Source organism: Pezoporus occidentalis, unplaced genomic scaffold (assembly GCF_034315485.1).
Source record: "Pezoporus occidentalis ecotype Australia unplaced genomic scaffold, CSIRO_AGI_Poc_V1 ctg39, whole genome shotgun sequence".
NCBI classification, from domain to species: domain Eukaryota; kingdom Metazoa; phylum Chordata; class Aves; order Psittaciformes; family Psittacidae; genus Pezoporus; species Pezoporus occidentalis.
In genome coordinates, this window is record NW_026915713.1 from 5,947,595 (window position 1) to 5,972,697 (window position 25,103).

The following is a 25,103-nucleotide window of genomic DNA, read 5'->3' on the forward strand; positions in this document are numbered from 1 at the left end:
GGTTTATTCTGAAATGGCTAAAGCAGCAGCCTTACAGGGCTTTGAGTAAAAGCACTTATTTGTGATGTGAGAAACCTATGTTCAAATGATGTTTTTTCATGTAGATTCAAATCCCCATCACCTACCTTCTTGCAATTTGAAAAAATTTAATGTTCTGTGAGTGAAATATTTAACACAAGATCTGCTGAGCTGTAGATGGGGAGCAAACAAAAGCCTGATCCTGTATTGTGCTAATTTGGACACCCATGTTTTGTGGCAAGTGTATTCTTGTTTTGCCTCAAGGCATTTTTTTAGGCATTTGCCACCTAATGCATTATTGACCTTTATATTACACTCTGGGATATTAATGTTTGGAAGAATCCTTAGATTCTGGGCTGCTAAGCATACCATGTGCTTAGCTCTACAGGTTTCAGCTTTCCCATAATAACCAGTCCACTATAAGAGACAGAGTGATGCTGAACACTTTTTCATGCTTTTGAATTTCGGGAGAGATGTTGAGGCTTGGGGTTTCATTGTTTTGCTGTAGGTCTTCTTTTTCAGTTTTAACAGGAATGAAGACAACTCTTGCAGTCTAATGCTCAATGCAGTGTGCCAGATTAGCCTTTTTGGAGCTGAAGGTTAAAATCCTCACCTGACAAACATGACCAAAAGGGAGGTGCAGGGGGATGCTAACTTCCTCACTATACAAATTGCCTTGGGTTATTTCTGAGATGTCTATGTCAAGGTTTAAAACAGGTGCCAGGTATGTGCCAGCCTCTACTCTTTTCACAGGGCTGCAGGTGAGATGACAGTTAAAATTAAGAAGGTGGCTTTGTTCTGTGCCTGGAAATGTGGATGCAGTCCGCCATTGACTTGTTTCCTTCACTGGAGCCATTGAATCTCCAATTTATTTGGACACACTGTTTCAGCTTCGTTTTCTCAATCATGCGCAAAATGATTGTTTTCTCAATCATGCACAAAAATGTAATGCATTCTACCTAATGTGTCATATCTGTGAATTCACATATACACATGTGTGCACATACGTATTTTCCAAACAGTGCTGATGTGTTTTTACTGTGCTTTACACTGTATGGTCCACAGTGTTCCTTCATGATTGTAATATTAATAATGCAGGCTGAAGTAATTCATCCTTATATTCAGAATGGGATAAATAAAACGGTGCTCATTTACGGGAAGCCTTAAGTGCTCTGATGGTTTTGTTGCAGTTAAATTATGCTAATAATGGTCTTTTAGAGCTGTTTTTCTAAATGGAATGCAGTACACTTTCTTATGAAATACGGGATGTCTCTTACAAAGAGATACATCTTTGGTGCTTGTTGCCAGTTGAAGACAATCTGAGAAACCAAACCCATCTCAGACTCAATTTAGAAATGCAAGTATCTATCTAGAGAATTGTAATGCCTGGCTTTTATAATTTATTTAAATTTAGATATGGGAAGTAACTACAACACTTTCACGTATAAAATTGAGTTGGATATTATAGGGCTAGAAGAACACCTAAAAGAAAACTGAAGTGGCTTACTGGTTGTAAAGTTGCCACCACCAGCTTGTTCTGTGTAAAATGAAAGCTTTTAGGATGACTACCTTTTCCACAGAAAAAGCTAAAAATCCTTTTTCTGTCCTATTCTTTTGTTGTTGTTGTTGAAGTCTATCATAACTTTACTTGGTTTTTAAGTAAATTGATCCTTCTTATCCCAAATGAATCACAGCTGTTGTTTTTTATGTATCTGGAGTAGTAAATACCTGTAATTTCACTCAACACCAAATCTATTAATTGAAATTAGTAACAGCATTGCATTCAGATGAGGCCATGTATTTTTAACTGCCTTTCCTGAGAGGACTAAGAAGTAATGTATGTGGAGATAAACTCTGACAGGAAAGACAGCTACCTGATTAATTCTTAATTCACTAATGACCATAGTCTGAATTTATTGCATATCTAAACTAAGAGAGCAGACGAAATTTATCTTAGGGGAAAGCAGAAAAAGTTAATCGAACCTTCCTGGATGCTTATAGCAGGGGTGTTTACAAATAGGGGTTATAATAACTTAAGAATGATATAAAATCTCCTAGAAACATCATTGATGAATGTGCCACTTGCACAAACTGGCAGCTGTAGCAGGTGCACAGTTTATTCTTTTGGGGGTCTGGGTGCTCTAGATCTGTCCTGGCAGCTTTGCAGATGCATGGTGGTAGCGATGCCCTGTAACCCACACTGCTCTGCCTGGACAGGCATTAACTTACCAGACTAAAGCAGTCAGAGCTGTCAGAAGACTATAGCTCCTTTAAGTTGAAAATGATAAATTTTTAATAACATTGTGTGGCAGTATCTTTAGGGACATGGTTTAGTGGTAGATTTGGACTTAGAAGTGTTTGGACTTGATGATCGTAAAGGTCTTTTCCAACCTAAATGAATCTAAGGTTCTGTGATTCTTCAGAGAGGGAGCTTTTGTTAACTCTCCAAACACCAAATCCTGACACAAACAGCAGATTGAATTTGCTGTCCCTAAAAACGTTAAGATCTGTTAATCTCTTGTGGCTGCCCAGTTTACAAAGGCTGTTTGCTGTATATTTGATTACAAATCATTATTATGGATGTAGCGGTTATTTATGTCGTGTACAGGGGCAGATCTGTTGCTGGTCAAATTCCTCCCAAAAGGCTCAGTACACGTAGAGAATAGGAGGAGCATCAGCAGCATTACAGATTGCAGCAAACATATTTCATGCAAAAGGCAGAGGAGAAGAAAGGAGAAAAAATTAGCAAAGGAAAAGAGGAAATACAGTGATAGTGAGAAAACTGTGCCGCTTGAGGAAGAGAATACATAAACTGACAATCAAATACATCAGGCGTTAACACAAGCAACATGTCTCGTCCACCAGGAAGAAAGCAGGAGAACCACAAAATAGTAAGACATTTTTGTAATGTGTGATTAAAATTGTGCGTGGACTAAGAACAAGCTATTATTGTATTGATACATTTTATACAGTCGTATTTCTGATTAGCCTGAAAGTACTGAAAGGATGGGGATGAGTCTGCCAGTATGAGAGCAGAGGTGCTGGTGACACTTATGGCTACAGTGTGACCCCCTTTAAGCTGCCAGCAAGCTGCCAGCTCTTAAGCAGTGGCATAAAAAAAGCCTGCCCACAGGCATAGTTGTGACACCCATATATCTCTGTATACATATGTATAATAAACTGGAGACAGAGGAAGTTGCTGGTAAAGAAGAGAGAACATAGGCAATTCTAGAAAAGTGATAACAAACTAATATTTTACTTTATGTCTAGTGCTGAGATTCTGAGCAGGCTTAGGAAAGGTGGGCACAAAGTTTCTGAGATTGGAAACTGTTCAGGAGCAGAGGTGTTAAGTACATAGAGAGATTTATCATCAAAGATAGAAATGCCAGGTAAGCTTATGTGCCTCTGTGGTTAGATAGTCATTAAATGAAATGTAAAGAGAAGGATACCTCTGTTCTGTGTTTGGATTCCACACAAATCTTTTTTCAGGAACCTAGAGTCTTAGGAGTCTTTGTATGGTGAATGATGAATTTTTGATAGGAGCTGGGGAAGTGGGGGAATTCCAGGAGTCTTTAAGACAATGTTGTGTCAATTTCTGAAAAGGGGACAGAGGTCTCCACTGAAAAAGAAATAGAAGAATATAATATAATTAAAGTTGAAATATGCAAGTTTTTGCCATAAAAAATACTCCCAACAGATTGCAAGAGTGGCTGAAAAATACAATTATGTTGATGAAGTATGCTCAAGTTACTCTCAGATTGTTGTCATATTACAACATAGACTTTTTGCTGAGATTACAGCAATGCAGAACCTGTACAACATCCATTTACTGCATTAAAAACTTGTTAATGAGAATTTCGCAAAGTTTGCAATATTAATGTAAACAGGAGTTATCAGCAAGGTGAGTTTAGGAAATGGTTCCATACTACTTAAGATTTTAAACAGTGACTTCTTTAAATGGGAGCATTGATTAAACTCCAAGCTTTTGATGCAAAGGGAGCAGGAAGAGATCTTTTGAACAAGCTGTGCTTCCTTTCCTTGTGTGATTCGTTCTAATGTTTTATTGGTATTCACTATTATTTTTTCTACAGGCTATAAAAAGTACCTATAGTGTGCCCACATGCCACACACGCCTGCAGTACTTCCTTTAATTAATGCCTGTCTAAGAAGTTTAGTGAGAGTCAACCTAGTCTCTCGCCTAAGGTCCAGCATGTACTCCTGCTCAATACAGTCAATTCTGCAGTGCCATGGAGGTGATCTCGTGGGGCAGGGAGAGAAGAAAACTTTCCTCCAGATTGGAGCACAGCTAAAGAACCCAGATGAGTGCTTATGACAGCATCTGTGCAGAGATATGACTTTGACCTTTTCAGTTGTGTTCCATGCTCCTTGGGCAGGTGGCTGTAATCCTCACCCATCCCTTTCATCCTGCTCATGCTGGGGAGCCATACAAACCACATCTGTACTAAGAAGTAGTGTCACAGTCAGATTGTCCAGGCATTTGGAGAGCTAGTATTGACAGCAATCCAACTTACATTTAAAGACTGATAAAGAAAGGGAAATGTCAGTGGGACTGGTTCTATTCTGCTTGTCATTATTCTTTACACTTGTGCTGAATTATAATATCTTGTCATTATTCTGAGCCATTTTTTTTTAATCTACTTTTTATTTACTGGGGAAAGCAGCTGTTAATCTGAATCATGTCAACCATACCTCTGTGAAGGAACTGGAATTTCGGTGTATGTAGTGTTTTTCCTATTGTAGAAGCCTGCTGTCGAGCTCATTGCCTCTATTGTCTTTCCTGCAACTAAATGGTTGTCATTAATCTTGGATGGTGTTTGACAGCATTTATCAAGCCAGCATACATATGTGTGGCTATAGGATGCAAGAATGCACCTGATGAAAGTATCCCAAGAAACGATACTTCTGACAAACAAAATCCCTGTACAGAGAGACTCAAGTGATGATCAGTTCAGGTTCTGTCACACATGGACTGTGGATTTCAGTGATTATATATCTATGGACAAAAGTTTCTTTATTACTGTAAATATTATTTTTGCTTGCTTTTAATACAGTAGCAGCTCACAAGTGTGGAAAAGTTGGATTATAGTTTTCTTCATTTTTGATTTCCATCATTTCTGGCAGAGTAGAGAACTTTTTGTACTCACGTATGGGGCTTTGGTAGCCCAGCTGTGCAAGGACTATGAAAAGGATGAAGATGTCAACACCTTTTTAGACAGAATGTAAGTGCTGCTTTAAATTGTCAGCCTTCTTGATAATGCTATTTGTCCACCTGTATGTTACATTTCAGCTTTATGTCTGTTATCTTATGAGTTCCAGCACTCTGTCTAGGATTACAGAGATCAAAGGGATAAGGTTCAATATTCCGTCAATAGAAATAATGCTAATTTGTGAATTAAGATCAACAATTAGCTTTTGAATTCTTAGGAAAAAAGTGTCAGGTTTGTTTTGGTAGCTTACATTTGTTCCTTGTTGATCTTTTGTTATGCTTATTAATAATATAAACTTGTAAATTTCATCTCTTATGTCCATGTATGCAAGTTCAATTTCCATGTTACCCCTCCTCTTCTATTTCTTTGTACTCATGTTATTACAATGTTATGTCAAACTAGACAAACTTTTTGTTTCTCACAGGTCTTTTCTAGTTGACATGCATTGCATTTCGATGTTCACTGTTGATGTGGCCTTCCTGTGGCTTCCCCTCATCCAGCTACACCATGGTTTTGTGAAGAAGTATCACAACTCTAGGTTGTGGGAATTTGACTTAGGTGATTTAGTCAATACGCAGCCTCCTTTTGTAGTCATGTGCCTTCCCAAGGGTGTGATTTAGGAATCTGACGTGGGTGCCCTGAATTGACCCCTGTGGGGTGGCTCTGCTCTCTCCTCCGTGGGTTAGGGGCAGACAAGCCACTTACCTTTAAACGACCATACAACAATGAGCGAGATAGCACAAGTGGTCAATGAGGAACTGATATTTTCATGGATACCCTGTTTCGGAAAATGAAGATCTTATGTTTATAAGGAACCTGACATCCTGACCGAGATTGTTAGACAGCATTCTTAACTCTTTCTCTGTATGTATGTATGTACATATATAATCCGTAGTGAAAAGAGTATGTTTCACTATACATGTTCATTTTCTCACTGACCGACACCCCCAAGTCCTTCTCTGCAGGCTGCTCTGAATCTCTTCTCTGCCCAACCTGTAGCTGTGCCTGGGATTGCTCTGACCCAGGTGTAGGACCTTGCACTTGGCATGGTTAAACCTCATGAGGTTGGCATCAGCCCACCTCACAAGCGTGTCAAGGTCCCTCTGGATGGCATTCCTTCCCTCCAGTGTATCAGCCGAACCACACAGCTTGGTGTCATCGTCAAACTTGCTGAGGGAGCACTCAATCCCACTGTCCATGTCACCAACAACGATGTTGAACAAGACCGGTCCCAACACCGATCCCTAAGGGGCACCACTCGTTACTGGTCTCCAGCCGGACACTGAGCCATTGACCACAACTCTTTGTGTGTGGCCATCCAGCCAGTTCTTTATCCAACGAGTGGTCCATCCATCAAATTGATGTCACTCCAAATTAGAGACAAGGATGTCGTGTGGGACAGTGTCGAACGCTTTGGACAAGTACAGGTAGATGACATCAACTGCTCTACCCCTGTCCATCAGTTCTGTAGCCCCATCATAGAAGCCCATCAGATTGGTCAGGCAGGATTTCCCCTTAGTGAAGCCATGCTGGCTGTCACCAAGCACCTTGTTGTTTTTCATGTGCCTTAGCATGCCTTCCAGGAGAATCTACTCCAAGATTTTGCCAAGCACAGAGGTGAGACTGACTGGTCTGTAGTTTCCTGGGTCATCCATTTTTTCCTTCTTGAAAATGGGGGTTATAATTCCCTTTTTCCGATTGTCAGGAACTTCACCTGACTGCTGTGATCTTTCAAATATGATGGACAGTGGCTTAGCAACTTCATTTGCTAGCTCCTTTGGGACCTGCGGATGGATTTCATTAGGTCCCAAGGACTTGTGCACATTCAGGTTCTTAAGATGGTCTCAAACCAGATCCTCTCCTACAGTGGGCCTAGGGTCTTCATTCTCACAGTCCTCACATCTGCCTTCCAAATCTTGGGTGGTGTGGTCAGAGCCTTTGCCAGTGAAGACTGAGGCAAAGAAGTCAGTCAGAACCTCAGCCTTCTCCAAATCCAGGGTAGCCAATTCTCCTGATAGCTTCCTGCGAGGGCCCACGTTGTCCCTAGTCTGTCTTTTATTCGCAGCGTACCTATAGAATCTCTTCCTGTTATCTTTCACATCCCTAGCCAAGTTTAATTCTAACTGGGCCTTAGCTTTCCTAACCTGGTCCCTATCTTCCCCGACAACATCCCTGTATTCTTCCCAGGCTGCCTGTTCTTGCTTCCACCTTTTATTATCCTCTTTTTTTCCCTCTACGTTTCCTCAGGAGCTCCTTATCCATCCAAGGAGGTCTCCTGGCCCTCCTGCTGCACTTCCTTCTAGTTGGGATGCAACACTCCTGAGCTTGTAGTAAGGTGATCCTTGAGTATCAACCAACAGTCTTAGGCCCCCCTGCCCTTTAGGGGCTGAACTCCTCAGCCTGGAGGTGAATGCTGTGTCATGAGGGGGCAATTGTTTTCTTCTCCTTGACAGTGTGAGATGAACTCTGGGGATCACATGGGAATGGAGAAAATCTTGTGCTGTGTTATTCTATCCTCTTTTTAGTGACAAAGCAGTATTAATCAGGCATATTATTTGTTTACTATTTCTATATTACATTCATATGCCTAACATATAATATTTATTCACATATGTAAATATAAATGTATATATAGAAGATGTGTATATAAGCAATTTTCATATCATCATCACCAGGAGTATCATGCTTAAAGGGGTATGATTCCTTAAATGACTGCAGGAACAGCAATCCCACTATGCTGCAAAATATGGCAGAAAGAAGAATCTAGGCCAGCAAAATCTGTTGCTTTCAAAGCCATGCATTTCTCAGCTGTTTTGCTGAGAAAGCACAAGAAACAGATTAGGGATATAGTAGGTGGAAAGAAGCTGCCCATTTTGAATGTTAACTTCCTTTGTTTTCTTCTTAGGGGATATGGCATTGGTGTAAGGCTGATTGATGATTTTTTAGCTCGTTCAGCTGTGAAAAAGTGCCGCAGTTACTCTGAAACTGCAGACATGATTGCACAGGTAAGTAACATTTACATTCTCTAGGGATTCATCAGCTTCGATGGTCTTAGCCTTTCCCTCCTCCTCTGTCAGTTTGTTCCAGAACACTTGCTTACATTTTCTGTTATATCATGATTGTTTAATCAAAAAAACCACTCCTCTGCACAGTCACACCCATGCTTCCAGTGGGTGAAATACAGCCTTTTCCTTATCTACGACTTTGCATCAACTAGTAGCTTACAGAGGCTGGCTTTGAGAGGAGGCATCAGTTTCTACCTATGTAGCATAGTGCTACATCAGGCTGGGGGGAAATCAACAAAATGCAAAAAAAAGGTAATTTTTAGTGAGATAAGAATTTTTTTATTGTCTTGATAAACCCACAGTGGTAAGTTTACCACAAAGAGTTGTTAGAACCACAGAATTGGTTCACATGATTATTGCCTTTTGTATCTGAGTTGAGGGCAGAGAACATAAAATGGGATACCACCTGTGACAAGCTGCCAAGCCCTGACCTAAACTGACCTTAAGTCAGTGGCTAAGCTGTGAAATACGAGCTCACTCCTCTAAACAAGATAACAAGGTTTTATTGAGGGACAGAGTGAATAAAGCAAAAGCAACAGCGCTGGGTGTGTGACCATAGCCAGAGGTGCACTGGTTAGCATTTGTTACAGGTTTATATACTTTCACTATTGCGTTAGCCGTATACATATTCATAATTCCCACATATAGGTGGGGAATATTATAACTAGCTCCAGGAACTTATTATCATAAGTCTCCTCTTGGTGTCTGCGCACTGCTTTGCGGTGACTGTGGGCAGGGGTCTTGAGGATGAAGTAAGCAGTCTTCCTCATGCAGGCAGGGGTCTTCAAGATGAAGTAAGCAGTCTTCCTCACGGTGTACTTTTCACCTTTGGCACAGTTGGATGCCCCAGTAATCACAAAACTAGCTGAAACCAGCCGTATCTGTAATTCTTCGTATAGCTGGCAAAGATTCAGAACAGTGTGACCTTCGTGCAAAATTTATTGCAAGCAAAAGAGGATGGGCAGACAAGGAGTATCCAAAACTAGCAGATGTTTGGGAGGCACTGTCTCTAAACGAACTGATAAGTAGAAGGATGTTGTGAAGTAATCACTCCTGTTTAGTGGGGCCACTAAATTCTGTTACCACAGACTTACAACACATTGTTCTTTATCTTCAACCGAAGTTAAGCTAAAAGTACTTTAACCCTGTATTTTCCAGGCACTAGCTTTCCTCATATCAAGCTCCCCCCCCCCCCTTTTCTTTTACCTTTACAAATTCTTTTGCTGTGTGACTCCATTTTGCTCAAGAGTTCTGGCCATTTTCAGCTTGTTGTCCAATCTTATGTATTTAGCGAGCTTTGCAAGCTCATACAGTTATATCCACATATATCCACATTTGCGAAAGCCAATACATTTATGTGTTTATCACATAAACTGAAATTAAAATTCTTCTATTATTAGTACCCCATGAGATGTTTTGCCATTAGAGGAATTGAAAAGTTTCTTCTGGTTTGCTGTAGCTTAAGCTGATTTCTTCTACCCTTGCCAGAGAATGCAGCAAACAACAAAAAATGATGGAGTTTTAACACTTTGAATCCTTTGTTCCCTCACTTCTTTTTAATTTCTAGGAGCAAAAGCATTTACCATCTCATACAGATCTTAAATTTTCCTACTCGTACTCCTGCCATCTGAATCTCCTCAGCATCTCCATAATTACTTAGTTGTTTTTTAACCTTAAAATGATAATAGTAAGAGTAAGCAGCAGGAGTTTTTGCAAAAGGAAGACTCAGTGGTAGCAGAGAGGAACTGTAAGAAAGGAAAGTGAGAGGAACATTTTCCTGAGTACCCACAAAAATAAAATAAAAAAGATAAAATCAGAGTGGGTACTTTCACCTTTGTTGATGGAAATTACTCTCTTACTGAGTAATTGTTCACACTGCTGTCAGACAGGAAATATCTAGGAGGAAATTTAGTGGCAATACAGGGCTTTCTAAAGATGTGGTTTTGCCCCATGGGCAAGTCAGATTTCTTGGGGAAGCTCAAATTGAAATACATAGTATGTCCAGTCCCTTTAGACTGCTGAGTCACTGTAAAGATGTGGTAGTTCATAGATATTGAGTTGGCTTAGACTAATGCCTGCTTAGGTCCTTGTCAATGATCTCCTTTATCCTTTGTGATTTTTAGTAATGAAGTGTTGCCAGTGAAGATATACCTGGCCTTTCCCAATGGCAAAAATTAACTACACTTTATAAAAGTGTTTCACAGAATCATAGAATAAGTAGGGTTGGAAAGGACCTCAAAGATCATCTAGCTCCAACCCTTCTGCCATGGGCAGGGACACAAAAGGAGTGAAGCACATCAGTTAATTGATCTGAGATTAATTTCCATTGGCTTATTTTAGGAGACAAAAATGTGCCTGGCTTTCACTGCTTGAGAATTATCGGCAGCATCAGCTAAATGTAAGCATTACATTTAACCACTGACTGCAGAACTGGGAAGCAGCAGGCTTTCTATACAGTGAAGTAAGTCCTCAGTGTATGCTGGTTATAGAGGAATATCTCAGATCAAAGTATATGTGGTTGTTATCAGGTGGTGTGTGGTCCTGCTCATGTTAATCATGTCAGAAATACCTACATTACATCTGAATGAAATGGAGGGACAGAAGGTACATTATGATTCCAGAAATGCTTGTCATAGAGAAACTGATGGCTGTCACAGGACTAGAGAAAGGACCTCTTTGCATTTGTTGCTGGTAGGGCTACAAAGTGCACATGTGCACAGCACACACGCACACCACTATCTGCAAGTTTAAATCAGAAAAAGGTGACTTTAATTACTAAAAACTAGACAGATCCCATTAGCTCATAAAAGAGTGGAAACTATAGTTCTTCCTGAAGTAAAGTGTATTTTAGACTCTTAGGTCGCAATGATGTATAACAAAGCTCTTCCTCTGGAGAAGCTGAGACAGGGTATAGGATCCATTTGAGATAGTGAGGGCATCTGAATAAAAACCACAAGACAAGCAGCATTTCAATCACTGTATTAAAATATACTGTCTCATTAAAAAATGATGCCAGGCTGCGAAATCACTTTTTTTTTTTCACTTTTATGTTCTTTAGGTGATATTTTTACTTTATTTTCTCTGGATTTTCACATATATTCCAGATATCTGTTTTTCGGGGTTTTATGCCTCATGGTTCCCTTATTTACAAATGCATTAGTACAGTTGAACCATCATTCTTAAATACAGGTTATTCAAAACCAAAATACAGCAAGAAATTAACCATCAAAGTAAGGAAAAATAGTCTGTTTCTCTGCAGGTTGTACTTCAAAAGACACTAACTGAGAGAAATAAAATTACTTGGAAAGATTGGAACAAACTTTAAAGCACACACAGTCTCTTGAAAAGACTATTTTTAGCAAACTAAAAGAGGAGTTCTGTAATGGTATATCCTTTCTAAGACAAAATGTGGTATGGGAAGCATTTTCACTTTTCTTTGACAAAACATTTTTCTATAGTCTTCAAGCACATTTATCTGAGGCATATACCAACAAATCGTATGTAAAATAACCAGGAAGTAACTGCAAATATGCTGTTAATGTTACTGATTCAGAATTGCAGGGCAATATACCTGATCTCTTCAACTCTTCAACAGTAGCACTCTCAGCCAGAAGAAAGTGCTTAAATACTTAACTGCACTAACTCTTCTGAGGTAGAAATCTGTTTGAGGGTGAGTGTGTAGAGTAAAACCAGTTCAAAGTCAAAGTAATTAAAGCAGTTAATCAGTTAAATTAATTAGAGCCAAATGTCCTGTAAACATAGCAGTTATCCTGCGGTCCTATGGAAAGAAAAAGAGAAGTCTGTATGATCAGGCTGTCAGTGTTCCCTGTGGAAATAGAAAGATGAAAAAAAGGAAAAAAGAATAAGGAGTACAAAGCCAGCTTGCCATATTAAGAAATAAAAACAAGAAGAAAGGTACACCTAAGGTAGTGGCTGAGGGCTTAAAACTTCAACCAGTCGTTCAGACTGCAAGGCCTGGGATTTACTGCTGCCTTTTGCTGGAATGAAGAAGGGCCAACAAGTTTTGATAATGAGCCAAAGTGAGTTCCTCTGCACTGATTTTCCATGGCACTCACTAAATTCTTGTGTTGGTGCTGTGACTTTGTGTAGTTACAACTGGGATTGAATAAAAAAGATATACCATGCCATGTAAAAGTAGGCTTTCTGCTTACTGGCAAATTGGGGTAAGAAAATGGAAAGCAACTGAGGAATGGTATTATGAACTATTGCGGTTTAACCCCAGCTGCCAAGTGGGTACCACGAAGCTGCTTACTCACTCTTTCCACCCCCTCCCCAGTAGGATGGGGAGGAGAATAAGAGAAAAGGTAAACCCCCATCACTGAGATAAGAATAGTTTAATAATTGAAACAAAAATAACATAATAATGCTAATAATGTTAGTGATGATGATGATGATATGATGATAATAAGGGGGGGGGGGGGGGGGAAGAGAGAGAGAGGAAGGAATAAACCCTGCCCCCTGAAAAAAAGCCACAAGTGATTCACAATACAGCTGCTCACCAGCCACTGATTGAAGCCCAGCTTGTCCCTGAGCAATGATTGGTCCTTTCCAGCTAAGTCCCCACAGTTTATACACTGGGCATGACGTTCTGTCGTATGGAATATCCCTTTGACTATTTCAGGTCAGAAGTCCTGTCTCTGCTCCCTCACAGCTTCTTGTGCCCCTCCTCTCTGGCAGAGCATGAGACTGAAAAGTCCTTGATCAGGGTAAGTGCTGCTTAGCAACAACTAAAACATCGGTGTGTTATCAGCACTGTTCTCAGACTGAAGCCAGAACACAGCACTGCTAGAAAGAAAATTAACTCCATCCCAGCTGAAACCAGGACAAGAACAAAGCTCAGATGAATAAATGATGTCCAGGACTGGATTCAGAATTTGCATCTGAGTATAGCTGAGGATTACTTTTGAAATAAGATGATAATTTTTCTCTATAATCCTACAAAAATTTTCTTGTAAGACCTTAACATCATTTATCTGATTGAAAGAGATATAAAAACACCCCAGATTCCGGTTTTAGATCTAATCCTAGACAGTAACATCATCATGTCCTAGGAGGTGTCTGCGTGCTACAGGTGGGAGCAGCTGGGCCATACCCTCTGGTCCACAGTGAACTAGTGCTGGCTCACAGTTCCATAACTGTGTTCATCCAGTGCTGTGCCTAAGGATATATCCCTTGATGAAAAGCAGTGGCTGAGGAGATGGAAGCTCTTTGGAAGCTCAGTACCCCGTAAAACACAGCAAGCATATGGCTCTGCAGCTGCTTGTTGAGAGGCCCTTGGGGACCAACAGGGCTGGGGTAATCTAACCATGTCACCCCCAAGGCCAGAGTTATTGGGCCAAGAGATGTGATTCACCTTCTCATGGGAGACCCTGGCACACAAGGTCTCTATATATTGACATATGGCTAGTTTGAAAGTGTGGCAGAGTCTGGTAGAATTTACAAAGCTGGTAAATGTTGCTTTTCAGATCTCAGCAGCGAGAGGGAAATGCATACAACAGGTTGCTGTGCTAAGTTATAGACAGTAAACTGAAAAATAAAATTCTGCACTGTAAAGAGTAAAGAAAAGTTTGTGAGTACAGGGAATCAGCAACAGATGGAAAGACCTTTAAAGCATTTTGCTCTTCCCAAACTCTGACTGTGGAAAAGTACTAAGAATGAAAAGTATGCTAGCAAAAATGTTATTCGTCTGCCTTTCCCTTTCTAAACAGATTAATTCTGGTCCTTCATTAATGTTGTTATTATGTAATATGATAGTTTAAATTTTTAATAGTCTGTATTTGTGCACTCATATTTTGGTGGACATCAGAGTTAATGCAAACCTAAATTTTCCAAGAGAAAATGTTGATTCTGCTGTTTGGTTTTTTTTCCTCCCAGTTTGTTTTGGATAGTGTTGACAATAAGCTTTACCTCTTTCCAAGGTGCCATGGTAGCTGCTGAGCTCTAATTCAGGGACAGTGTTGATACAAAACAGCTTTTGTGATAGCTGCTTGAAGGACAAGGTTGAATTTGCCAAAACGAGATTCCAGTTGAAAACACAGCATCAAATTGGCTTTTTTTTTTTTTTTTTGGCTCTTTTTATAGAAGTATCCACACGTCAATTGCTTTAAGTCACAGGCATTTTGATAATACAACTCAGAATAACACAGCCCTGGGAACAAGCTTCATGAGAGACTTAGGCTTCTACCAGGCACACATTGCAGTACTGCATTAGCAGCTGCTCTTGGACATGGAGGCATTTTCAACATGTGTTACCTGTGAACATGAAGCAGGGTAGAGGTGAGGAGAGGAGAATGAACCTTGATTTTGCCCCTCCACAGTAAAGAAGGCCAGACTAGGAAACACTCCTGTTTCAGGTGGTCCTGGCTACTTGGGTGCAGAGCTTTGAGCTTTCTCCTGAAGAAAAAGAGGATGCCCAAGTAGGATCCTTCTGTCCTCCCACCTTTCCCTTTGCCATCTATGCTTTTGTATCTCTGTCCCAGCTATACCACAGTATACCTTACATCAGCCCACTTGTTTCCCATATTCCTTTATTAGCTCTTTAACCTAATTAGTGCCCTCTCCTTTGCACCTCTTCTTGCTTTGGTTTTTTGTGGTACCAGTGAGGAAGGAGGTGGAAAGACAGCTTTGGCAAGGGAATTTTGGCCTGGGCAGTGGGGACATCCTGTTTGGTGGTGTTTCCTCTCCCCTTGCATGTAGGGAGGAGGTGATACGAAGCTGGGCAGTAGATGTTGGGGCATCTCTCATAGAGAAAGAGAAGACAAATGGGAAGGAATGTGTACCTTGGAAATACTTGTTATACCAGGAGAGGAGCCCGGGGAGAAAAAAAGTGTGTGAGCCAGAGATGGTGTCAGATGTGCTTGCTGTTGTGACTTTCATGTTGGCAATGTTGTGCCTGTGCTTTCAGCACAGGTACGTTTAGGCACATAACATGTTCCAAGTCTGCTGCAAAGTAGGTCAGCTGGGGTAAAAAGCTTTAAAACATTTGCTTAAAGACTACAAGTTCTTCAAAACACACAGAGAGGATTTTAAACACACAGTGGAATTAGCTCTTGGATTTGTTTTTACATATCTCTGCTGAAGAAGACCAGTGAGTATGAGAACAGCTAGGCAGAGTACCCCAGTTTATTGATAAGGACTGATTTGAGCAGAGCAAAAATATGGTTCTTTGCAAACTCAAGGAGACTGATAGTTAAATACTGCATAAAAGCCTGTGCGGACACCCTGGATACCCTGTGTGAGAGCCACGTGGTGAATTCCAAATGGGTGAGGTAAAGCATAGGACTTTGGGGTGAAACACATTTGTCAGAAGCACTGATTGTGCATTCATCACAGCCTGCATTGCTGCTGGTCCCTCTTACTGCAGACATTAGGTTTCCTGAGATACTCAGTGAAATGAAAATCAGCCTGCTGCAAAAATATTTTCTTGTCTTAAAATGTGGAATTTCCTTCCAGACCCTCTGTCATACACTGTCTGCAGGTCCAGTACAAACAGTATTACAGAGTTCTTCAGGCACCCAGTGCCGGAAACCCAGACAAACCCACCAAAAGCTTTATGCCCATGCAAAGAGAAATTTTCACTGGGAGAAGATAATACCAGGTACTCTATGGTGCAAAGTATCAGTGATGTATTTTCATTATTGTAACAAAGCACTAATAACAACTGATCATGTTTCAAAATGGGATGTTATTTTTTTAAGAAACACACAAAAATGCCAAATCATTTGGTAATTTCAAGTCCTTGGTATCATATATACACTTCTGCTGTAAGATTTGTCTAAAAAATTACCTGGCACCTCCCTGTCAGTGGAGGTCACTGCCCCATGTCCCAGGGAGATGTATCAGGGACTAGAGGAGTAGGGGTGATCACTGTGACCATCCGTGGTCAACTGGGTGCAGCAGGAGTCCAAAGACACTGAGATGCCCTTAGTGACTGCTGGTGCCTCAAGAAAATGCTGTACCTGCAAATGGCCTGCAAATGACTCAGAAGCAAGATCTTTAGTTTCTGTGGGCTGTCAGAAAGCCACACACATTTTCCATTATTATATTCACATCTTTTAAATGGTGTTACTTCATAGTAGTTTTCTTGATTTACATAGGACAAGCTTACTATAGTGCCTTTCACATAGGAAATTGTTAAAACCTTCTTGCAGAAGTCATTGCCCATCTCTTTTTGCTGTCAGCTGTTGATGTGTAGCCAGCAACATCAGTAGAGTATGAACCCTCAGTGCTATGGAGGACTGCATGAAGGAGTTTTCATTGGCATTGGGAAATAATTTCATTGCATCCTTTTGAGCAAGTTTGTAACTGGAGGAGAACATGATGAAGAAGAAACAGGCCATTGCAAAAAAATGCAGAGATGAAACCACCTAGAAGTATGCTATATTAGCAAGATACAAAAAACCTGAAAACATATTTGTTCTATGGTATTTCCCTTCTGTCTACAAAGTCCAGAACTGTCTCTCCTTCTTCATTGATTTCTTTCTGGCCTTCTTCAACTAGCCTGTGAATTGTGCTGTAATGCTGTTTGCTACTGCTGAAAGAGTAGAGCTGGGAAGCATCTTCCCATGCCTGAAAAGATGGCAGGGGAATCGCTTCTGGTTCCTTGTTCTCAAAAAAGCACTTCAGGTTTCTCTCGCTTAGCTTGGTGGCATAAAGCTGGAAAATCTGCTCCAGTTGCTCCTTCTCCTTCCCCTCGTACACCTTCCAGAACATCAGCTGGAGGTGGCTGACTTTTGACTGGCAGCTGACACAGCACGTGGCTAGCAGGGAGAGAAGAGCTGTGGTAACTATCACACACCAGCCTAAAATCTGGGAAGACAAACAAAATGAGGTTCAGGTTAAAAAGGACCAAGTGAAAATGCTCCTTAGATCAAGAGTGTCTGACAAAGTGACCACACTTTGTACAGAGGGCTTGCTGCTCCTCTTGGGACCCCGCTGCGGGCATCTCATCCCAGTTTACATTCAGTACTTGGCATTAGTGTTAATGGGGTGCCATTAACACTGGCAGTGGCAGGTTCAGGGACTGATGATCTCCAATCAGACCTCAACTATAAGACCGTATGAAGAAAAATCTAAGGCAAGTCTAAATGATCAATCAAATAATGTTATGGCTGAATAGAACTATACAGAAAACAGCAAAGAAGTGTCTGAGTAATTTAGAGAGGATATCGGTGAAAGTTTACTGCAAGACCATAACCACCTGGTATGTAGCATATCGGAATTGCTCACTGAATTCTGTCACACAAAGGAAAAAGTTCATAAAGAAAAGAAAATATCACAATCACTAAATGGTAAATGTTTTTCTGTCTCCTGAAAGTCTTAAATGAAATTACTCAGCAAGAATTAGGATTGACACAATTCTGAATTGTGATGAATTACAATACCAAAAAGGGTAATTAACTTTTGTTCCAGGTCAGTTAGTCTCTTAAACTGTGAGTATTTTCAGATGTGTTGTTTTCAGGCTTCTTTTTAATGTTAAATTAAAATATTTTGAATTTATAAAAAATACACTCCCCCCTCCCCCCCAATCAAAAATAATTAGCAAGTAGCAATAAAAAAGATGGGCTTAAATTTAAAAAGTGTTCCCCATTTCTGGTACAAGGAGATTCACTGAAATCTATGCTATTCTTGTGAACTTTTTTTGACTTTGATGAATCAGCCCTTTGTAGCAGAAAATAATTTTTATGCCAAAACTGGTTTAAAATTACCTTCTTGTCCAGTCCTGTGAGAATGCTGGGAAGAGAAGGCATGAGAAAGAAGAAACAGCATATGCATTGGCAGGTTTGTGTTGGCACTGTTGTACAGCACAGTTCATCTAGGCTGAGTTAGAAATAGTTGCTGTATTTTCAGAGAACTTTGGGTTTTTTTGATAGCAACTTCAGTTTGACGAAATTCTGTTAAGAACATCTTAAAAGAAAGAGCTAATTCCAGGATTAGAGCAAGGTCTGGGGATGGGAAAATATCCCTGAAATTGATACTGTGGGATGTTCTTTTCTAAAGAGAGCAAGGTTTGAATGCAGTTTTTTCATTCCTAGCGACACTGGCCTAGCCAATAGTTTTACCCACCTACTGCACTGCAATAACATCTGCAAAAAAACAAACCCTAGTTTTCAAACAGTAGAACAAATTCCAGTGTGTAACTCCAGTGTGGAAAAAAAATCTTCTAGGTTTTGGAGACCTTTATGGACTGGAACTGATTTCCCATGCTTTAATAGTGATCACATGGAAAGCTGCAACCTTTCCCATGTGAACTCTTGCACTGATGTTAAAAGAATAGCTGCCAGTAAAAATACATATTTAGCTGAGGGAATATAGCAAGTTTTCTCTGAGAAACAGAGAATCTTGGCAAACTGTTATTCTTAGGGACTGGTATGGAAGAATAGCTTCACTTTCTTTTCTTTTTCCAGCCCTTTGTACTGACTGGTGATTTCAGTGGGTATTTGAGAAACTGTTCTTTTTAGCAGCTTTTTATTTTCTTGCAGCTTGGAGAATGAACTCGTATATTCTCTTGCTATAAACTGAGTCACTGGTCTTTAACTATTTCCTATACATACAACTTAAAGTCGTAACTATTCGTTATTTCCTTCCAAACCTCTCAAATAAATTGTTTTGTCTGCAGCTCAGGCTTTGGCTGCATTCCAGTCCTATTTGCATGAGGACTTAAAAACAAAACCAGCTCTCAGGGAGGAAATAGTTCCAGGTGGATACAATTGTCTGACAAAAAGTTGCTGGCTCTACAGTTTTTCCTTCCTGCTGACAATAATCTTTCCATCATTTTCTGTAGCCTTTTTTTTTTTTTTATTCCCTTAGTTTTTATTTTTTGCCTCTGAATTTATTTACGTTACAAGGCAGTGATCAGAACTCTATGGCACAAATGTAGTGAAATGTAATACAATCTCAGCTTTGTATATTCTGCATATTTTATTTTAGTGCTTCTCCCTTCCTCCAAGCAGGACAAAAACATTCTCTCATCTGGAATCATGAACATGAGCAATACAAATGGAAACATATTATGTAAGCAGCCATAAATCTGTCGCATGTCTTATTTTCTAGTATTTTTCTACTGGTAGTGACCTAAGATTTCATTGTTGTAATCAGGATGATATAAAATAGGAGAATGTGGTATGGATTTTTTAGTAGGACAAACCCCTTTAATGGTCTGACATCTGTTAATTCAGCCTCCTAAACAATCCAGCAGTTTTTTCTCTTTAGAGCAATTTTTGTTCAGGAAGAAAACCTTAAGGTATCTGGTCTTATTGATCCTGCCATCAGTGGAGACCCCTAGGAAGTGTAGCAGAGCTCAAACTGAACTAAAAGATATATTGATTGTATTTTGCAAGGCTGCATCATGCCAAAACTTTGTTTATGTGAAACCATAAATGTTAGCATCTGACATCAGGATCTTCCACAGATAAATCACAGTGACTGTATAAGCTGCATAACACTCTATTTATTTTTCTTACCTGGGACTGTGCTTGAAGAGTTCGTTTCAGTTCATCACTCTCTGAAAAGGGCATGGAGCTTTTGTCACAGGCAATCTTGTGTAGCTCTTCAAAGCACTCTGTGGATTTGCTCTGGCAAACTGCATGTAAGTAGGCAGGATTCTTCAAGCCACTCATGGCACATTCATAAAAAGTCCCATTGAGCAAAGCCACAGAAAGCCACATCACAGGGGCTACCAGTGCATTTAAAGTGATTTGTCCAAAGATGTAAAAGAAATGGCAGATATTCCCTCTGGGGAATATTTTTCTGGGATTTGCCCAGCAGCCTGTAAAAAGTTTCCAGGTCTTGCTGTTCAAGAAATATCCAATAACTAGCAAAACAAAAGCTGGAGAGAAAAGAAATACCAAACCATACCTGAAGTTTTCATTGCTGCAGGGACATCTGAAAGCAACAAGAGAAAACACACGTTCACCTCCCATTGTCAGCAGTGCCATAAAACTGTAACCTATAGCGGTTTTCTGGTTCATAAAGAACTTCAGGATTGTTTGGAAAGCATCCATGTTTGATACTCACTGGAGAGGTAAAACTCAAGACGCTTTTATCTTTGGTTGAAGCAGTCTGTAGTATGTAGCAGGGGAGAGCTCTCCAGAGGAGCAGCCTGCTGCTAGCCTGCCCACATACACGCTGTCTAGATAATGCGGTGATGTCACTGTCTGGAGAAATGCACTCACAGGAGACCCCTCCGCTACCAGAGCAGATGTTGCACATTTATGATAACATTTGTCAGTAGTAGAAGGAAAGCAAGTAATGCTCTGTATAATCAAGTAAGTTTGCAGTCTTGGCAGTCTTATTCTTGGTGGGTTGTTGTTTTTCTTCATGACTGCGGATGGAGATCACAGTAAAAACACATACCAGTTGCAGGAGTTCTTTGAGCTGTGATTATCAAAGTTGCTGGCAATGCAGTGAATGACCTAATATAGGTGCTAATGGTCCCAGCAGAGTGCGACATGGCTGAAAGACAAGTGATAAAAGTAAAACCACTTTGTGTGGGGTTGTAAACGTAGGAACATCAGAGATGGAATAGGCAGCCTTCTGCTGTACTTCACACAGCTCCAGATTTGCATCTCTGGCTCAAGCTGTTCATAGAAGGGACAACTCTGATTTCCAGCCTGTCTGGCCCTTCCCCTATTTTCCTAGGGTAGAACTGGTCTACATGTTGCTGCATCTAAAATTTCACCTGGGGCTTGCGCACAACAGATTCAAACAGCAGAGTTTCATCCTTTTGCAGGTTGCTTTCAAGATGTACCTTGGGGTCACTCCTAGTGTGAGCTGCAGTAACACAGCAGGAAATGAATTCTCCTTAATCCTGGACAAAAACCCACTAGTGGATTTTGTGGAGGAGTTGCCAGCAGAACGAGCGTCACTTTGCTACTGTAACCTCCTCTGTGGGGTGATTCGAGGTGCCTTGGAAATGGTAAGGAAGCGCCCATCTGTTTTCTCCATTCTTTGTTAATATGCAGAGGCACGGGAAAGCAAAGCCACTTGCTCAGGTAAATGAAGGAAATTTGTTAGTGTTTAACCTCTCTCTCAGATTAAATATCTACATCTAATTCCTGGGCTGCTTTGTGTTTCTGTCAATATCTAATTTGTCAGACACCTTCTGTTTCAGGAAAGCAAAATCTGTACAAACATGATATATGTACATCATTCCAGGAATTATAGTGCCTGATATAAGACTAATTAACAAAAGTATTATTAGTACGTGACCAGGAAATTTTGTGATCACAAAATCGTCAAGTTCATCATACAATACAGGTTCTTAGAAGAAAGTAAAAGCACTGGAATGAAAGGTAATGTATTATACAAATTTCAGTGTACATAAACTTGTTTTTTACTAACTTTGTTGGGAAAGTTATTTTAAAACAATCTAGAAATCTGCTTCTCATGAATCCTGAAAAGGGGGTCCCCTTGTGATAAGAGAGAAAGAAAAAGCTTGTTATTCTGGAGGAGTGGGGGAAACGGGGCATTTCTTTGCTTAACTGATCAGACTTGATTCTTTCCAGGTTCACTTAGCAGCAGAAGTTACCTTCCTCCAGGACAGGCTGAAGGGTGATGCTGTGACAGAAATAGGAATTACATTTTTAAGGAAGGATGAAGACAGAAAGCACAAAAGAAATAAGTGAAAGAAATACTGGGAGAAGCCCATGCTGAGCGATATTTTGCACCTTTTGTTTCTGAAGAAGACATGCAGGGTAAAAATGGCTTCACTGAGCCAGGTGCTCCAGTCATACATTTGAAAGGTGAAGAGAGCTGGGCAGCAAACAGGAGGGGCAGAGCAGGGGCAGGGCAATGTTAATTATCATGGCACAGACACCAGTATAAAAGATCAAGATGGCCTGCCCCTCCTTCTCATGTAACCATGCTCTTGGGCTGAGTGGAAGTTTTATCTCGGTATTTAGTGCACGCTGGATGCAAAATATTCATTTGGACACCAACTGTTTTCAGCTAACCATGACCACCTTTTCCCTTTCTGTTTTTTGGTAATGTTTCAAAGCATGGTTGCTAGGTGGTGCTTTATTTCCCTGGCTATTTGTGGTTAGGAATAATGAATTAATCTTCTGTGATTCCTGGATTTAGTGTCTCGCTGCCAGATGCCTGTTTTGATGAGTAATGGTTTGATATTCATTGTCCTCCAGACCGGATGTCCTGCTTTGAAACCAGAGAGGGATGTGGCTTCACTGATGCAGGAGCCTGTTTGGTCCATTACAGCTCTTTCAGACCCCAAGTGCACTTTTGCCAGCATGGCTGTTCAGCCCCGTGCGTGCATGTCCATCAGGCTGCAGCACTCAGACAACTGCAGCAGTGCTTGTGTTGCTTCGAGCTATGGTCTTTTTCATGTCAGCCTGCTCTTCAAGAGCACTGGTCTTATGACCAAACTGAACGAAGCATGGCATATTTAATGTGTTGTCACTGTGGATCTGTACTCACCTAAGGAAACTCAAATAAAAATTCAGAGATTGCCACACAAGTGGTTTGCTGATTGTTGTGTCTGTTCTTACATCTTCCCCTTCGAAGTGGACTTCTTACCACAGCATGACTGGGAAGCAGAGAAATGGGAGCCTTGCAGAGACCTGAGTTATAGGGAAGGTTTAATGTTGTCCTGTGTAATGCAAAATAATATGAGTGAGGGTTGGACAAAACCCCAAGTCCTAGCACAGTACCCTACCCTCAAGGCCAGCTCAGCTTCTCACTGAAGCACTTGTTTTAAACTGAAATACAAACCCTCAGCACAGTTCAGTGAAGCCCAGAGGGAACTCTGATTTTATTGGTGTGATTTGTACCCTCATCTCCTTTTTTTTCCCTCAGTCTATCTGTTAATCCTGCTAAGTGAGGAACACTTCTTATCTTGGGGACAGTGGGGTTCATTTCCACTAGATCTGTATGATCTTCATGATAATGTTTCTTCCTTCATCTTAATAGTGTTGTACAGTGGTGATTTAGTGTAATGGAACTTTAAGAGAACAATTTTGTACAGAACAAAACCCAAGCTATTCATTACCCAGCCTTGGGCTCAGCCCAACATGCTATTTCCTGGTGCAAAAGAGGAGTTACAACCTGTGGCAACATATTACAACCAGGAAAAAGAAAATTTCGCTAACTTTTTTTCCTTTTAATCAGGGGTGGAAAGTCTTAAGGACCTGCCTGATTTCCCTGACTGGTGGTTATGGCCAGCTGGCTGAGTTGGACATGTTGTGACTTTGGCTGACCACAAAAAGATCCTTTGCAAGGCAATGGCCATTTTTCTTTCCTCCAGCAACATCCTACCAACCAACTGTTCTTCTCTTTTTATTGTTATCTGTGCTGGGCAGACATGCTCAATGCACACATGTTTTGCCGTTAGCTTTTTTTGTATTTTCTTCCTGCACTGGATTACCTCATCCATTCTGTTCTAAAGATGGAGTAAGTAAATGTCAGTTAGAAAAATGGTCGTAAACAATGGACAGAACAGTGATCCACACTGCCTTACCATTAGTTGCTGACAGTAGCTACCCTATGCAGACAGTTTTTGCTTGTCGTGCTTGGTAGCATATTCACAGAAGTGTTCCTTCTTTTGAAGGTATCTAACAGAGCACTCACAAATGTGCTAAGCTTATCTCTACAGTTTCTTTCATTACAAATGTAATTATGTACAGAAGATATGAGTGTTATGTGAAGGTGAGAAAAAAATAAAAATGCCAACGTGACTGCATACAAAACCAATATATAAATACCTGCTTCTATCCTTATACGTAGTATTTTCCTTCTCCCAAAAGTCACTTTATCTGTGAAAAATAGACTGCCAACATTGCCATCGAACTTCAAGATATATATGGAATACAATTTGTAGATTTTCCTTACTGATTTCAATTAGAAAGGCTGGCTCTGTGTCTCCCCCGGAATGCCAAGGCAACTTTGTTAACGAGACCCTGGCAGTTGCTACTGTGATTAGGAAGTGGCAACTCCCCACCCAGATGCAGCTGAGGGGATTAACGTGAATTCTGAGGGTGTTTTCACTGCAGTTTCTCATCAGGAGATGAGATGAAGAGTTAAACCCTTGGCCCTGCTGCAACAAGGAACATTTTGACACTGCAGTGGGACTGGGACATTGTTTCTTTCTCATTTATGACATTCTGCAGTAGATTTACCTTTCCTTAGATGTCAATGAACAGATGAACTGTTCAATAGGAGAGGTAAAATGGAACATTTTTATCTGAACTATGCTTTCTGGAGGCACAAGTAACAAGTTGGATACTTGTTATTATCATCAGGTTTCTTAGAAGGGAAAGAGCACTGAGCAAGTAACTGACTGTGACAAAAAACTGTTTTTTACATAGAAAATTAGATCTTGTTTTCCTTTTGTGTGTTATATTTTCAGTTTATAATAAGAATCAAGTTTCCAAGCAAGTTACATTCAGCTAGTAAAAATAGGCTCTTCCCTTCTTTCCTCCTTCTTTGGAAAATCATAGAATCATAGAATCGTTAGGGTTGGAAAGGACCTTAAGATCACCTAGTTCCAACCCCCCTGCCGTGGGCAGGGACATCTCACACTAAACCGTATCACCCAAGGCCTTGTCCAACCTGGTTTTGAATACTGCCAGGGATGGAGCATTCACAACCTCCCTGGGCAACCCATTCCAGTGCCTCACCACCCTAACAGGAAAGAATTTCCTCCTTATATCCAACCTAAACTTCCCCTGTTTAAGTTTTAACCCATAAACCCTTGTGCTGTCACTACAGTCCCTAATGAAGAGTCCCTCCCCAGCCATCCTTGTAGGCCCCCTTCAGATAC

General features: G+C 40.5%; 2 protein-coding genes across 3 annotated transcripts; one reads left to right on the plus strand and one right to left on the minus strand.

Annotated features, from left to right (window-relative positions):
• Positions 1-1,935: 1,935 nt before the first annotated feature.
• Positions 1,936-23,444, plus strand: TRAPPC3L (trafficking protein particle complex subunit 3L). Its single transcript, XM_062632469.1, has 5 exons — positions 1,936-2,909; positions 5,161-5,258; positions 8,152-8,251; positions 21,063-21,248; positions 21,838-23,444. The coding sequence occupies exons 1-5, from the start codon at positions 2,868-2,870 to the stop codon at positions 21,955-21,957; spliced, it is 546 nt and encodes a 181-aa protein (XP_062488453.1). The 5' UTR covers positions 1,936-2,867; the 3' UTR covers positions 21,958-23,444.
• Positions 15,997-20,557, minus strand: CALHM5 (calcium homeostasis modulator family member 5). 2 transcript variants are annotated; one of them, XM_062632468.1, is made up of 3 exons: positions 20,348-20,546; positions 19,795-20,215; positions 15,997-17,140 (listed from the first exon to the last, which is right to left on the minus strand). In XM_062632468.1, the coding sequence occupies exons 2-3, from the start codon at positions 19,996-19,998 to the stop codon at positions 16,751-16,753; spliced, it is 594 nt and encodes a 197-aa protein (XP_062488452.1). In that variant the 5' UTR covers positions 19,999-20,215; positions 20,348-20,546; the 3' UTR covers positions 15,997-16,750. The 2 variants fall into 2 exon arrangements, with proteins under 2 accessions (XP_062488452.1, XP_062488451.1); XM_062632467.1 differs by having other exon boundaries at positions 19,795-20,557.
• Positions 23,445-25,103: the final 1,659 nt, after the last annotated feature.